This window comes from Suricata suricatta, chromosome 13 (genome assembly GCF_006229205.1).
Source record: "Suricata suricatta isolate VVHF042 chromosome 13, meerkat_22Aug2017_6uvM2_HiC, whole genome shotgun sequence".
Classification (NCBI taxonomy): Eukaryota; Metazoa; Chordata; class Mammalia; order Carnivora; family Herpestidae; genus Suricata; species Suricata suricatta.
The window spans coordinates 5,290,992-5,304,663 of record NC_043712.1 but is presented as its reverse complement, the minus strand read 5'-3'; the positions used below and the strand labels follow the sequence as shown (position 1 = coordinate 5,304,663).

General features: G+C 62.3%; 1 protein-coding gene across 1 annotated transcript in view; it reads left to right on the top strand.

The window, feature by feature from the left end:
• HMCN2 (hemicentin 2) overlaps positions 1 to 13,672 on the top strand; it is a gene marked incomplete at its 5' end in the record, with an annotated part of 136,452 nt that overhangs the window by 70,436 nt on the left and 52,344 nt on the right. Inside the window, 13 exons of the mRNA XM_029921060.1 lie at positions 3,068 to 3,368; positions 4,119 to 4,249; positions 4,540 to 4,687; positions 4,980 to 5,106; positions 6,804 to 6,958; positions 7,767 to 8,045; positions 9,330 to 9,611; positions 10,086 to 10,194; positions 10,385 to 10,554; positions 11,341 to 11,495; positions 11,887 to 11,983; positions 12,666 to 12,761; positions 13,440 to 13,616. Of these exons, the coding sequence (XP_029776920.1) occupies positions 3,068 to 3,368; positions 4,119 to 4,249; positions 4,540 to 4,687; positions 4,980 to 5,106; positions 6,804 to 6,958; positions 7,767 to 8,045; positions 9,330 to 9,611; positions 10,086 to 10,194; positions 10,385 to 10,554; positions 11,341 to 11,495; positions 11,887 to 11,983; positions 12,666 to 12,761; positions 13,440 to 13,616 (2,227 nt within the window). The remainder of the gene's footprint in view (positions 1 to 3,067; positions 3,369 to 4,118; positions 4,250 to 4,539; positions 4,688 to 4,979; positions 5,107 to 6,803; positions 6,959 to 7,766; positions 8,046 to 9,329; positions 9,612 to 10,085; positions 10,195 to 10,384; positions 10,555 to 11,340; positions 11,496 to 11,886; positions 11,984 to 12,665; positions 12,762 to 13,439; positions 13,617 to 13,672) is intronic.

Here is a 13,672-nt window from a genome sequence, read left to right as displayed (position 1 = left end):
AGAGGGATTAAGCCACTTGCTGGAGGTCACGCAACCTAGAGGTGACCCACAAAGGCTGGTGGGGGTGGACCCAGCCCCGAGCACCCCTTAACCCCCAGCCCCTCCACCTGGGGATGCAGCAGCTGGGCCAAGAACGCCTCGAGGGTCCTAGGATTGGGGCTCAGTGGCCCCCCACCCGTCTCCAAGCCGCCCCAGACTTTCTGGCAGAGGATAGATTCATGGGGCTCCGGGCAGACTAGCCCTTGGGGGCAGCGGCATGTGGGCCAAGGTAGCCCCCTCTGTGGCCCCCTGCTCAGCACTGACCCCGGCTTTGGCCCTTCCAGGCCGGGTACCTTCTTGAGGCTCTTTCTGAGCCTCGGTTTCCCCATCTGTACAGTGGGTTCATTCCAGGCCCTCCATGCAGGGCTGCTGGGAGGGCTCCAGGGACAGACAGCAGGAGTGCTAGGTCCCAGCACCGCACCTGGCACCTGATGGGGGCTCAGAGAGATGCATCAAACGGAGTCTCCCCTTCTGTCAGACCTCCCTCTGCCGCACCCCCGGACCCCACCACCCGCCCCCGCCACTGCTCTGGGGCTCCTGTCTGGCCGGCGAGAGGGCCTGCTGTCCGCCCTGTGCCTGGATGCTCTCGAGAAGGGTGGGTGTCGGTCTCAGGAGCAGGAGATTGGAACCAGGGAATTTTCTGGAACAGGCCCGAGGGAGGGCCAGGTAGGAGGCAGGTGCCGGGTGGGAGCTCCGGGAGCCACGGGCTTCTTTCTGAGGGGCCGCCTCCCCGCCCTCAGCGCCACCGTGCACCTGTCTCTGGTCACAACGAGCAGCCGTCAGGCAGTCTGGGGGGTGGGGACCCCTGGTCAGCCAGGGGCTTGTCCTCCGCACCAGACTTCAGCTGCATCAGCATAACCCAAGCCCTTCCGATGGCTGTGCCTCAGCCTGGCCTGCGCCTGCCCCCAGGCCGCCCTTGGCCTTCTGCCTTTCAAGCGGGTGCTCGGTGCAGGGCAGTGCGGGGCGCTGGCATTCGCCGGCCGAGTGACCTTGACATGGGAATCTGAAGGAGAAAGTGCCAAGCCCAGAACGCGGAGCCTCAGGGCCTGTGGTGGGTCACAGCGCCTGCCCCCTCCTTGTGGGCGGGACCCAAGGGCCACTGACTTGCTGTCGTGGCCCCTGGGAACTAGGCATGGGGAGGTGACCTGAGTGATTTTCCGCATCGGCTCTGAGTCTGGAATCTTCCCTGGGTGGAGCAACAGGGCAGTTCTGTGGTTAGAGCTCATCCAGGGCTAGATGTTTTGCACTAAAAAAAAGATCCAGGTTGAAAACTCAGTGTCCCTCCAGGGCAGCAGCTCTGAGGCCCCTGGGGTGGTGGGGAGACAGGAGGGGGTGGGAGGGGCATGCGTGTTGGTGGAGTGTGTGTGCGTGTGGTGTGTGTGTGGTAGAGCATGTGTGTGATACAGTATTTGTGTGTGTGGTGTGGGGTGTGTTGGTGTGTGTGTGACATGGTGCTTGCACGTGTGGTGTGGTGTACGTGTGCGCGTGTATGTGTGGCGTGTGTGGTACGGGGGGTATAGTGCAGTGTGTGTGTCTGTGTGCATACGTGTTGTGGCCCATGCGCTATGTGGGGGTGTTGTGTGTGTGTGACGTGGTTATGGTGTGCTGTGTGCTGTGTGCGTTCACATCGGGATGCCCTGGTGGGCTTCCTGGGCGGAGGACACGGATGTGAGGGACTCGGGGGGCACAGACTCAGGGGTGCAGAGGACATGGACTTTGGGTGCAGGGGACATGGACTTGGGCACGGGACACAGATGCAGGGGGTGCAGGGAACACAGACTCAGGGGCACAGGGGACATCATTTTAGAGGCACAGGGGACATAGGCATGGGGGTGCAGGGGGCACAGACTTGGGGGGCACAGGGGACACGGATGCAGGGGACACAGGGGACACAGACTCGGGGGTGCAGGGGACATGGACACAGGGGGCGCAAGGGACATGGGCTCAGAGGCTCAGGACACACGGCATGGGGGCACAGGGGACACAGACTTGGGGGGTGCAGGGGACATGGGCACAGGGGACACAGATGCGGGGGCTCAGAGCGTGGGGGGCGGACCCTCCTGGGCCTCAGGGCGGGGTCCCAGCACGTGGGGCGGAGCGGTCAGTGCAGGCAGAGAGGACCCGGGTCCCCCTCAGAGAGAGGACACCTAGGATGCCTCCTTGGGTGTGCCGCGTCGTGACTGCCACCCGCATGTCCACCCGAACAGGGTGCCCTGCCCGTCCCCCCTGTGGCTGAGGAGAGAGGAGCAGGTGAGGTGGGAGAGTCCGTGGCCACCCAGAGCCCTGTGCCAGCTGGGAGGTGGCACAGGGCACATGGCTGTTACGTGTGCCCACGTGTATTAGCTCACATCGCGGGTCCCAATGGCTAATGTCGGCAGTGCACGAGGTGGGAGACAGATGTGGGAGGTGCAGTCCTGTGAGTCTGAGGAGCGCCCCCCAGGAACACCCGCATCTACGTGTGGTTGGAGATGGATGGAAGGTGGCCCAGGTCCCAGCGCACAGAGGGCTGCTCTCGTCCCGAGGCCGTAGAGCAGGTCCGCAGGGCTGCGGCTCGTGGGGCCCCACGACCACAGGGCGCCCCGCCTCACGGGCCTGTGTGGTGCTCAGAAGGCTGGGTCATTCCCACAACGCCATCTGAGGACCTCCCGTTGGCGGACTGCATGGCCGGGTGCTGAGCGCAGAAGGCTAGTTTGTTCGTTTAGCGCCTCCTATGGGCCGGCACCGGGCTTGCAGCTCAGAGCGCAGCAGGGAGTTAATGCAAAGCCCTTGGCCCTCATTGGGGGAGATGGAAGGTAGACAAAAGAGCCCTGAGTGAGTCGGGGGTGAGGGGCAGAAAGGAACGTGGGGCGGGTAACGGGTGGGAGTGCAGTCCGCACGGTGGCCCGGGTGGGGCCTCTCTGAGAAGGGAACCAGAAAGAGGGCTCCGGTCCCTCGCCTGGGGCCCTCAGGACACCTGCAGCCCCGGGCGGGAGGCAGCGGGTGTGTGGCCCCCCCGGGAGCTGCTCCCTCCAGCCCAGGGGGCGGCGAGGTGCTGGGGGCTCCCCCATGGTGGGGCCAGCGACTTCTGCACAAGTGTGGGCGCGGAGGCGGCAGGTGTCAGAGCGTCGTGGTGATGACACCGTGTGCCCCGTCAGGGGTGCCCCCGCCGCAGATCACGTGGCGGAAGGGCCCGTCCTCGGAGCCCCTGCGTGGCCGGCCGGGCCTGGAGGTGCTGGATGAAGGCTCCCTGTTTCTGGCCTCCGTCTCCCCCACCGACAGCGGAGACTATGAGTGCCAGGCCACCAATGAGGCGGGCTCTGCGTCCAGGAGGGCCAAGCTGGTGGTCTATGGTGAGCGGGGACCCCGGAGTGGGGGGTGGCGCGTGCTCACTTACCCCAAGGGCACCCCTTCTGCAGAGAGACCCCCCCCCCATGGAGACAGGGGAAGGGGAAGGACCTAGAATTCCCTAAATGGCCTTTAAAATGAGCACCAGTGGCCGTGGAGAGTCCCAAAGCCCACGTCAGGGGTAAAGCTAATCCACGTGACCCGAGGTTCATACCCTTCCTGGCAGCAGGGAGAGCCCCCGTTCCCCCCACCCCCCCTTCCCTGCCACGGTGGGCAGAGGGAGGGGCCCTTCCTCGTAACACGGGCACCTCCCCCCTCCCCATGACCCGCCGCCCCGGCTCCCCAAATAACGTCTGGCCTGGGAGGTTCGTTATGAGGACACAGCCAAGCCCCGTCTTCAGAGGTCATGACTTGGGTCCCTCCCAGGTGACCGTGACAACAGGCTCTGAGTAGAACCAGATGGATATAGGGGCTCCAGCGTCTTGTAAAGCTGAATGTCGGAGAGAGTAGCACACTGCCCGGGCACGGCCGGGGTGTGTGGGTCCCCGGGCAGGCTGCCCTGGCCTTCCCAGGTCCACATGGGACTCCCGGCGGCCAGATCGGGGACAGGGCCGGGCACCCTGGGACCCCAGAACCTGGGGAAGGGCAAGAGTTGGGACGGCCTGTCCAGGCCAGGGAGCGTGGCCCCCATGGGGTCTGGGTCGTTGTGACTGTCCAGAGAAGGGACAGCCCCTCTGCTTCTTTTCGCTCCCAAGTGCCCCCTAGCATCCGGGAGGACGGGCACAGGGCCAATGTGTCAGGCATGGCCGGACAGTCCCTGACTTTGGAGTGTGACGCCAGTGGCTTTCCAGCCCCTGAGATCCTGTGGCTCAAGGACGGGCAGCCGGTGGGTGTCCTCTGGGGAGGCTGGGCTGTTGTGGGATTTGGATCAGGACCGTCTGGATGGGTCCCTGCCTGTGCCAGCCGTGGCAGGGGGATGCGACGGGTGTCTTGGGGAGTGCACGGCGCAGTGCGGGAAGCTGAGGGGGCTGCGTGGTGGAGGGGGCGTGGCACTCTTTTGGGCATAAGAAGCCCCAGTTCCAATCAGCAGCCAACTCCCTGGGCCTCAGTCTCTTGTTGCCGATGCTGGGGAGTGGCCAGGCCCCTCACCAGCTCCCTCCTGCCTCTTCCGCCCAGATTCCCGAGGGGGTTGGTCACCGCCTGCCGGCCAAGCCCGGGGCCCTCCACTTTCCCAGGATCCAGGAGGCCGATTCGGGCCTCTACTCCTGCCGTGCAGAGAACCAGGCGGGGACTGCCAAGAGGGACTTCGATCTGCTCGTGCTCAGTGAGTGAGGCCGGGGAAGGGGGGGGGCACAGAGGGGCCGGTGACAGACCCCGTCCCCATCCTCCCAGAGCCATCAGGGCAGACATTAGACAGACGCACTACAGAAAGCAGTGTCAGCCGCAGGGAATGCAGGAAGCAGGGTCCTGATGAGCCAGGGAGCTTCGTGTCACGGGTGCGAGGGGAGGCAAGGGTGCACCCGGGGACCCGCACAGACAAAGGCCGGCAGCAGGGCCTTTGCTTGTGCAGGATTTGAAAACTTCCTGCCCCTCTACCCCCCCTCCCTGCCTCCCAGTCCCTCCCTCCGTGGCAGGAGCCGGGGCCGCCCAGGACGTGCTGGGCCTGGCCGGCGCAGACGTCAGACTGGAGTGCCGGACCGCGGGGGTCCCCACGCCCCAGGTGGAGTGGACCAAGGACGGGCAGTGAGTGGTCTCCCTGGCAGACGGGACGGGCGTCTGAGGGTTCGGTGGGCATTGCACGTGCCACCATCCGGGGCCCAGGCGGAGGGCAGCATGGGTCACCTCCCACCCAGGGGACTCTCCTCTCTCCCCCTGGCAGGATTTTCTCACGACTCAAACAGTCTTGCTTTTTGCTTTAGACGTCTTTTTAGGTAAAATTCCCAAAATCTAAAATCAGCCGTTCTGAAGTGCATGCATCTAGCAGTATCTAGTACATGCACCGTGATGTGCACCAGCACCCGTGTCTTGTTCCAGAACATTTCATCACCCCGAGAGGAGACCCCATGCCCCCCAGCCCCTGGCGACCACGAATCCGCTTCCTGTCTCTCTCTATAGATTTACGGGGCCTTTTGTGTCTGCGCGTCTCACGTGGCTGTCAGTCCACAGGGCTCACCTGTGCAGCAGCAGGTGTCCAGACCAGGACCCCTCAGATGCCGTGGGTTCACTGCCAGAACCCTGCAATGAGCCAAAGATCACAATAAAGCAGATCAGACAGATTGTTTGGTTTCCTGGTGCAGAGAAGTTATGTTTGCACTGTAGTCTATTGAATGTGCAATAAATAGCATTATGTCTAAAAGACAGCATACATACTTTAAAAAGTAGTTTAAAAAAAAAAGAGTTTGGGTCGCCTAGGTGGCTCAGTCAGTTAAGTGGCTGACTTCGGCTCAGGTCATGATCTCACAGTCCGTAGGTTCGAACCCCACGTCGGGCTCTGTGCTGACAGCTCAGAGCTTGGAGCCTGCTTCAGATTCTGTGTCTCCCTCTCTCTCTGCCCCTCCCCTGCTTGCACTCCGTCTCTCTCTCTCTCTCTCTCAAAAATAAAATAAAAACAAAACAAAAATGTAATGGGCTGCCTGGGTGGCTCAGTCGGTTGAGCGTCTAACTTCAGCTCAGGTCACAATCTGACAATTCTTGAGTTTGAGCCCCATGTCGGGCTGTCTGCTGTCAGTGCAGAGCCCACTTTGGATCCTCTGTCGCCCTCTCCCTACCTCTCCCCGGCTCACGCTCTCTCTCAAATATAAGTAAACGTTAAACAAAGCAGTGTATTGCTAAAAAATGCCAACCATCATCTGAGCCCTCAGTGAGTATAATCCTGTATGACAAACATATACTGTACATCACAGTATAACAAATATAAGGAGGGGGCCTGGGGGGCTCAGTCAGTGGAGCGTCCGACTTCGGCTCCGGTCACGATCTAACAGTTCATGGGTTTGAGCCTCGTGTCAGGCTCTGTGCTGCCAGCTCAGAGCCCGGAGGCTGCTTCGGATTCTGTGTCTCCCTCTCTCTCTGCCCCTCCCTGCTTGTGCTCTGTCTCTCTCTCAAAAATAAATAAAATGTAAAAAAAAATTTTCAGAGATATTGTGAGAATGGCCATAATCGTGACACAGAGACACGAAGTGACCAAACGCCATTGGGAGAGCAGCACTGACGGACATGCTCGACGCACGGCCGCCCCAGACCTTCAGTTGGTCAGAGATGCAGTGTCCACCTGCACTTGACTGCTTCCTGACGGCTAACCGTCCATGGCAGGGACCGGCCCCTGTTTGTGCCCATTCCCCGGTGCCTGGGCACCTTCCATCAATTGTGAACCCTCCAGACTTGCTTTTCACAAGTGGCAAGCTCCCCTCTCTTACAGTCCCCTCTCCTGACCGCCCCTCCAGGCCCATCCCTCCGGGAGACCCTCATGTCCAGCTGCAGGAGGACGGCCAGGTCCTTAGGATCACCGGCAGTCACCTGGGAGACGAGGGGCGGTACCAGTGTGTGGCCTTCAGCCCCGCCGGCCAGCAGACCAAGGACTTCCAGCTCCGGATGCACAGTGAGCCCGGCCCCCACCACGGGCTGCCCACTTCCGGGCGGGAGGTCCTAGGGGAGCAGCCCTGGTCCAGTAAAATCTGGGGAGAGGGACCGGGAATCTGGCTCGGTGTCCCCATCCCCAGCACTGCAAGCTTTATTATTCTCGATTCTGCTCGCATGATCGTTTTTGTACCTGTTTCTCTAAATCGACTCCCTTTGCTTCATCTGGAAACACACTCATTTAAAAGGATGTTTACCATCTCAAGTGTAAGTGGGAAGCCAGGGCCACTTGGCCTTCAGGGAAGAAGCTGGGAAAACAGACCCAGCAAAAGAGCGCTGGTATAGAAGGTACCAGAAGGGTTAGGTACACAGTCGACCAAACCGCACCTTGCCCTCTGTCGTAATCAGAATGGGAGTCGTTGGGAAGGGCGGAGCTGTTCGCTTCTCAGCTGTGCTGTTTCACGCTGTGCCCACGTGCCCCCAGGACCACCGTGGGTGCCCCTAGCGGCGAACCCCTGATTTAGGTCAGACCCTCATCTGACAGACAAGGAGACTGCGACCCAGAGAGGGGAAGTGAGCTGTGCGGGGCCACGCAGTGGGTGAGAGGCAGAGTGGGTCCGGAGCCCCGGCCTGTGGCCTTCGCCGCTGCACCTCTCGTGATGGCCGGGTTCCACATCCGCACCTCCCAAGAGGCCCCTCCCGTCTGTCCCCAGACGCCCACTCTCCTCGTCCCCCACTCACTCCACACCCTGCAAGAGCCAGTGACATGGGGTGAGGGGAGTGTGGGCGTGAGGAGGTTCCTTGTGACCAGCATGGCCTGTTGTCCTTAGCACCTCCCACCATCTGGGGCTCCAATGAGACGAGCGAGGTGGCTGTCATGGAGGGCCACCCGGCGCGGGTCCTGTGTGAGGCCCGAGGAGTGCCCACGCCTAACATCACCTGGTTCAAGGACGGCCTTGAACTCAGCCTCGACACCGAGGCTGTCTACACCAGGGGCGGCCGGCAGCTGCAGCTGGCGAGGGCCCGGGGCGCGGATGCTGGCACCTACACCTGCAAGGCCAGCAACCGTGTGGGGGTCACGGAGAAGACCACCAGGCTGGAGGTGTACGGTGAGCAGTGGGGGAGGGGGCGCTCCCGGCCCAGGCGCTCCCGGCTTAGAAAGTGACCAGAGGCGCAGAGTCCTGGGGGAAGAGTTACACGGGGGGAAGGGCCACCTCAGCTTGAATAACTTCCCTCACTCAGACAGGCCAGGATGCCAAGGTCAGGGGCAGAAGGGCCTGTCTGGGGGCCCAGGTGGAGCCCAGCGGAGAAGCCAGGTTTCCCTCGGGGGAAGCGCCTTGCGCTGCTTTTCAGTGAATAATGAGTGCTCTGAGCTAATCACTCGCTGTGGGTCAGACTCCCGGGGCTTTCCATGGCATTGGTCCATTTAATCAGGGTTCAGGGGCCTGGGCCCTTGTCGCTCTGTCACCAAGGAGTGCAGTGTTCTCTGGGGGTGAGAGACTGGCTGAGGGTCACTTGCTAGGAGGGGGTGGGACCTGGTTTGTGGTGTGGGGAGGGGGGTGGTTCTGACTGTGAGTCTTGTGCTGTTTACCTGCGTGTAGGCCCCCCCCGAGGGGCTCTGGGGATGCGTGGGGAGGGGACGAACACTAAGTGTAGGTGGGCAGGGATGGAGTCTGAGCAGGTGAAGTGTGGGACCCAGAATGCAGGCCAGTGGGGTCATCCTGGCCCCCAGAGATGTGGGGGGGGGGGGGCTTGGGTGCCGGGCTGGGGTGGGGCCCAGGGCATTCTGAGTCCCCACTGGCAACTCGAAGACTCTCATTCAGGGATCGGAGGAGCTCCTGGGAACTGAATGGAAAATGTGTGCATAACATTTCAAAAGGGGCTTGTGACCCAAACAAGGTTGAGAAGCTCTTCCCAGGCTCCGTGGTCTCAGCAACTTGGGGGCCCTCCCCAGGGGGAAGAGAGAAGTCCCTCCCTTCCTCAGACCAGGGAAGGGGCTTGAAGGCAGTGGTTCTGGTCTTGGGCCCTGGGGAGCCCGTCACTTAGAAATCAGCAAATACAGAGACCTACTGTGTGCAGATACTGAGACCCACACAAGCTACGGTTCTGTTCGTGGTGTGCCTGCAGGGGTGGCGGGGATGGATGGAGGGAAGATGCAAGCAGTAGGGAGGCTAGGGGGGAGCAGGGGCCAGGAGATGCCGCCAAGGGGCAGAGGAGGGAGAGAATGGGATGCTTCCAGCCTGGGGTCTGGGAAGGCTTCCTGAAGGAGGTGACATCAGAGCAGAGGGTGTCAGCTAGCGGAAGTGAGGAGGGAGGCTGTTCACACGGCTTGGGGCTGCGAGCAGACTGGCACCCCCGTCTGGTCCCTGAGCCGTACCCCTGCTCCTCCCTAGTCCCACCCACTATTGAGGGCACCGGAGGCGGACCCCGTGTGGTGAAGGCTGTGGCCGGGAAGCCCTTGGCGCTGGAGTGTGTGGCCAAAGGCCACCCGCCCCCCACCCTCTCCTGGCACTATGAGGGGCTGCCTGTGGCGGAGAGCAGCGGGACGCGGCTGGAGGCGGGGGGCAGCGTGCTGAGCCTGGAGAGCCTGAGCGAGGCGTCCGGAGGCCTGCACAGTTGCGTGGCCAGCAGCCCCGCCGGGGAGGCTGTTTTGCGGTACTCCGTGGAAGTACAGGGTGAGCCCCGGGCTGTCACCTGGGCTGGGGCCCCGCCTCCCACCCCCCTGCGCACAGGCCCCTGAGCCGGTCACTTGGGACAGGACTCCACTCTGCCCCCTGGGTGCTCAACAGGCTGGACATGTATCAAGGACTCCCTGAGGCCCAGAGCTGGGCTGTGGGCTCTGGGTCAGCCGGGGTGGGGCCTTTTTGCCTGCTCTCTTGCCTCGGGAACCACTCTGGGCCGGGTGTGGTACTGGAGATGAAGCAGGGGACCAAGGCGGACAAAGTCCTGAGCTGTCCGTCTGGTGGGGAGACAGACATTAAATACACAGGCCAACCCTGTGGTCTCGGATGGTCCTAGAAGGCTTCCTAGAGGAGGAACCATTTTGGGGGCACTTGAAAGGGTGAGGTGAGGCTTGGGTCTTGCGCTCGAGCTGCTGGGGACTCGGGTCTGCTCAGCTCCAAACACCCACTGGTGGGTCCTGCCCACAGTTCCCCCACAGCTCCTGGTGGCTGAAGGCTTGGGCCAGGTGACCGCCCTCGTGGGACAGCCCCTGGACCTCCCCTGCCAGGCCTCAGGCTCCCCGGCGCCCACTCTCCAGTGCGTTCGGGATGGTGGAGGCGGGCACCGGGCTGGGGGCAGGCAGCGAGTGCATGCTCGGGGTCGTGGGGATGGGGGACCCTGCCCCGCCCCCGGAGCACGGAGGAGGCCACGGGGCCAGGGCGGTCCTGCCCTGCCTGACTTGCCCGGCCTCGGGCTGACCAGTCCCCACCCTCCCCACCCTCCTCAGGTGGCTGCAGAACGGCCGCCCGGCCGAGGAGCTGGCTGGGACACAGGTGGTCCCAGGGGGGACCTCACTGCACATCGAGAGCGTAGAGCTGGGCCACGCGGGCCTCTTTGCTTGCCAGGCCACCAATGAGGCGGGCACGGCCGGGGCGGAGGTGGAGCTGTCCGTGCACGGTGAGGGGGCCGGGGTGGGGGCGGGGGGCGGTCACGGCCATCCCTGCTGGACCAGAGCAGGGCGTGGGGTAGTCTTTCCCGGACGACGCTTCTGGGCTGGACTTCCCAGCTCCCCGAAGACACGCAGGTGTGAGAGGCTGTCACACTTGTCACGTGTCCAGTCCACTTACTCCTCCCAGCCCCGCCCCCTCTTCACTCCCGCTGAACTTCCGTTCCTTACAAACCGCCCTCTCACCTCCAAGTCTGCAAATTGGGTTTCCTCCGCCTGGAATATTCTCCCTCTTCCTCTTGGCCTGCCTACCTGCTCCCTATCTCTCAGGCCTGTCCTGAAACACCCTCCTTCCTCCAGGAAGCCCTCCAGAATTCCGCCACGGCTCCAGTCTGCACTGCCTGGCCTGTCATGGCTCTAGGCTGCCACCCACTGTATTAAAATTGCTTGTTTGGGTGTCCAGCTCTGCTGCCCAGCTCCGGGACCTCTGGCAGGGCAGCGCAGTTAGCCACTGTTCTCTGTTAAACCTCAGAGCCTTGTACAGAATAGATGCTCAGTGCACATCTGGATGAGTGGCCGGATGGTGGATGCATGGATGGGAGGGTTTTAAAGGGAAAAGCCTGCTTTCTGGGCTCCTGGTCCGGTGCTCCCCGCTTAAGCCAAGCATCTTCCTGGTTGAGTGGGTGGAGCCCTATAAGGACACTTCCTATTCCCCCAGGCGTTGAGGGGGTAGCTGGGCACTCACTGCACCCCTCCTGACCCTGACCTGGACCCTCCCTGCCTCTCCCCCTGCCCAGAGCTCCCATTGGTGTCCATCGTCGGGGGTGACAATATCACGGTCCCTTTCCTGCAGCCTGTGACCCTCCAGTGTGTGGGGACTGGGGTGCCCACCCCAATTCTCCACTGGTGGAAGGATGGGGTGGCCCTGGCAGCCTTGGGGGGGAAACTGCAGGTACGTTCAGGGGCCCCAGGCCTGGCGGGGCAGCTGGGTGCAGCGGAGGGGCCATTCTTTAGGGGCCCTGGTGACCCTGTGTGGGGCCCTGGCGACCCTGTGTGGGGCCCTGGCAGCCTGGGGACAGGATGAGTACTGGGTGGTGGGTCTGAAGAGGGGAGGGAAGTCGGAGGGACATAGTCAGTGTGTGGGTGGGGGCATCCCTGGAATCTGAAAGCATAGCTTAGGACTCCATCCTCAGAACCAAACTATCCCCTTGACTCCCTTCTCCTGCCCCCGGGGTCGGCAGCGACCCGGCGCTGGCTGTGTCCTAGCATCCCCCCCCCTTACCACCCTAATGGGGCTCCGTGTTCCCCATGGTAACACTTGGCCATCGCTCCGCCCCCTCCAGATTGAGAAGGTGGACCTGAGGGATGAGGGCGTCTACACTTGTGCCGCCACCAACCTGGTTGGGGAGAGCAAAAAGGAGGTGGTCCTCAAGGTTCTGGGTGAGGACGAGGGCTCCGGATGGTGGGCTGACCCCGTGAGGGCCCTCGTGGCCGCCCTGGGTGGGCAGGGGGGAGGGGATTTTAAAAGGATAGCATGTCCTGGGGCGCCTGGGTGGCTCTGCTGGTTGAGCCTCGGAAGTCAGCTCAGGTCATGATCTCACAGTCTGTGGGTTCAAGCCCCGCGTCGGGCTCCGTCCTGACAGCTGAGAGCCTGGAGCCTGCTTTCGATTCTGTGTCTCCCTCTCTCTACCCCTCCCCTGCTCTCTCTCTCGAACTCACTCTCTCTCTCCCTCCCTTTCTCTCTCTCTCTCTCTCTCAAAAATAAAGGTAAAAAGGAACTTTTTAAACATAGCATGGCGTCATCTGCATGCATATTTACTTTTGCTTGTTTTATTCATTTTTGGGTTCGTTTATGTCCTTGCATGCATGGGTACATCAGTACCTGTCACTCTTCTCGGCTGCCTGGTGTCCCATGTCCCCACTGTGCTGCCTCATGGCTGTTCCTACTGCCCGGGCATGGGGGTCTTTCCCGTTCTAGAAGATGGCAGTCCTCGTGCTGGTCCAGGACGGGGGTTCCTGGGTCCCAGGATGCTTTGGGGGAGGCTGGGGAGGGAAATCAGGAATGGCCGAGCCGAGCCCGGAGCCTGCATCCACCAAGACAGGCTCTGCTCGTCTCCCCCAGTGCCCCCCAACATCGAGCCGGGCCCGCTGAACAAGGCAGTGCTGGAAAATGCCTCGGTAACCTTGGAGTGTCTGGCCTCGGGTGTGCCCCCTCCCGGTAAGCCCCCTCCCCTGGCTGAAAGCCAGCTCCACCCACCTAAGGAGGCTGGCCAGTGCCCCAGGCCCCACTTGGGCTGTGCGAAACAGGGAGGGATTCGTAGGACCTTCCCCTACCTCTCGATGTTCCTCTCTTCTCAATGGGTCAGTCCGTGTCAGGGCCCAGTGCCTTTGCACTGGTGTCTGAAGCAAACGTGCAGGGCTTCCGTTCAGAGCTTGCAACTTCACAGGGCTGCCCTGGGGCGGGGGCGTAAGGACCGGGACCCTGGGGCTAGGCGTGAGCAGCTGTGGCAAGATATAAGGAAGCCAAGGTTATAACTGGTCTGTGCTTGTGAGGCTGCGGATTCAGAGCGCGCCATGGTTTCCTCTAACGGTCTCCCCTCGTGAGTCGTCTCCCTGGGGGGGAGAGGAGGTGAGGGCGGCGGGGCTGGCCTGGACTCTCCTTGTTCTGGCTGCCCCAGCCTCCAGTCCATGGGCCTACCCCTCTGCTTCCGTCCCGTCTCGGGTGGCACTGCTCTGGTCCAGCCCCAGCCTTCTACCCGGGGAACTCCGGCTTCCTCCAGGGTCTGAAATAAAGGCACACCATGTGGCCACCCTGGAGGCTTTCTGTGGGTGCTCACTATTCAGGCACGGCCTGGAGGACGGGCAGGACTCCTTGCGTGTCTCCTCTCTCCCCCAGATATCTCCTGGTTCAAGGGCCACCAGCCCGTCTCAGCCCGGAAGGGAGTGACCGTATCAGCCGATGGGAAAGTTCTCCGCATTGAGCGGGCACGGTTTTCCGATTCTGGAAGCTACCGCTGTGTGGCATCCAATGTGGCAGGGAGCACAGAGCTGCAGTATGGGCTACGGGTCAATGGTGAGCTGCCCTGGGACTAAAGGGGTCCTTGTCCAAAAAGTAATCCCTACGTTCAC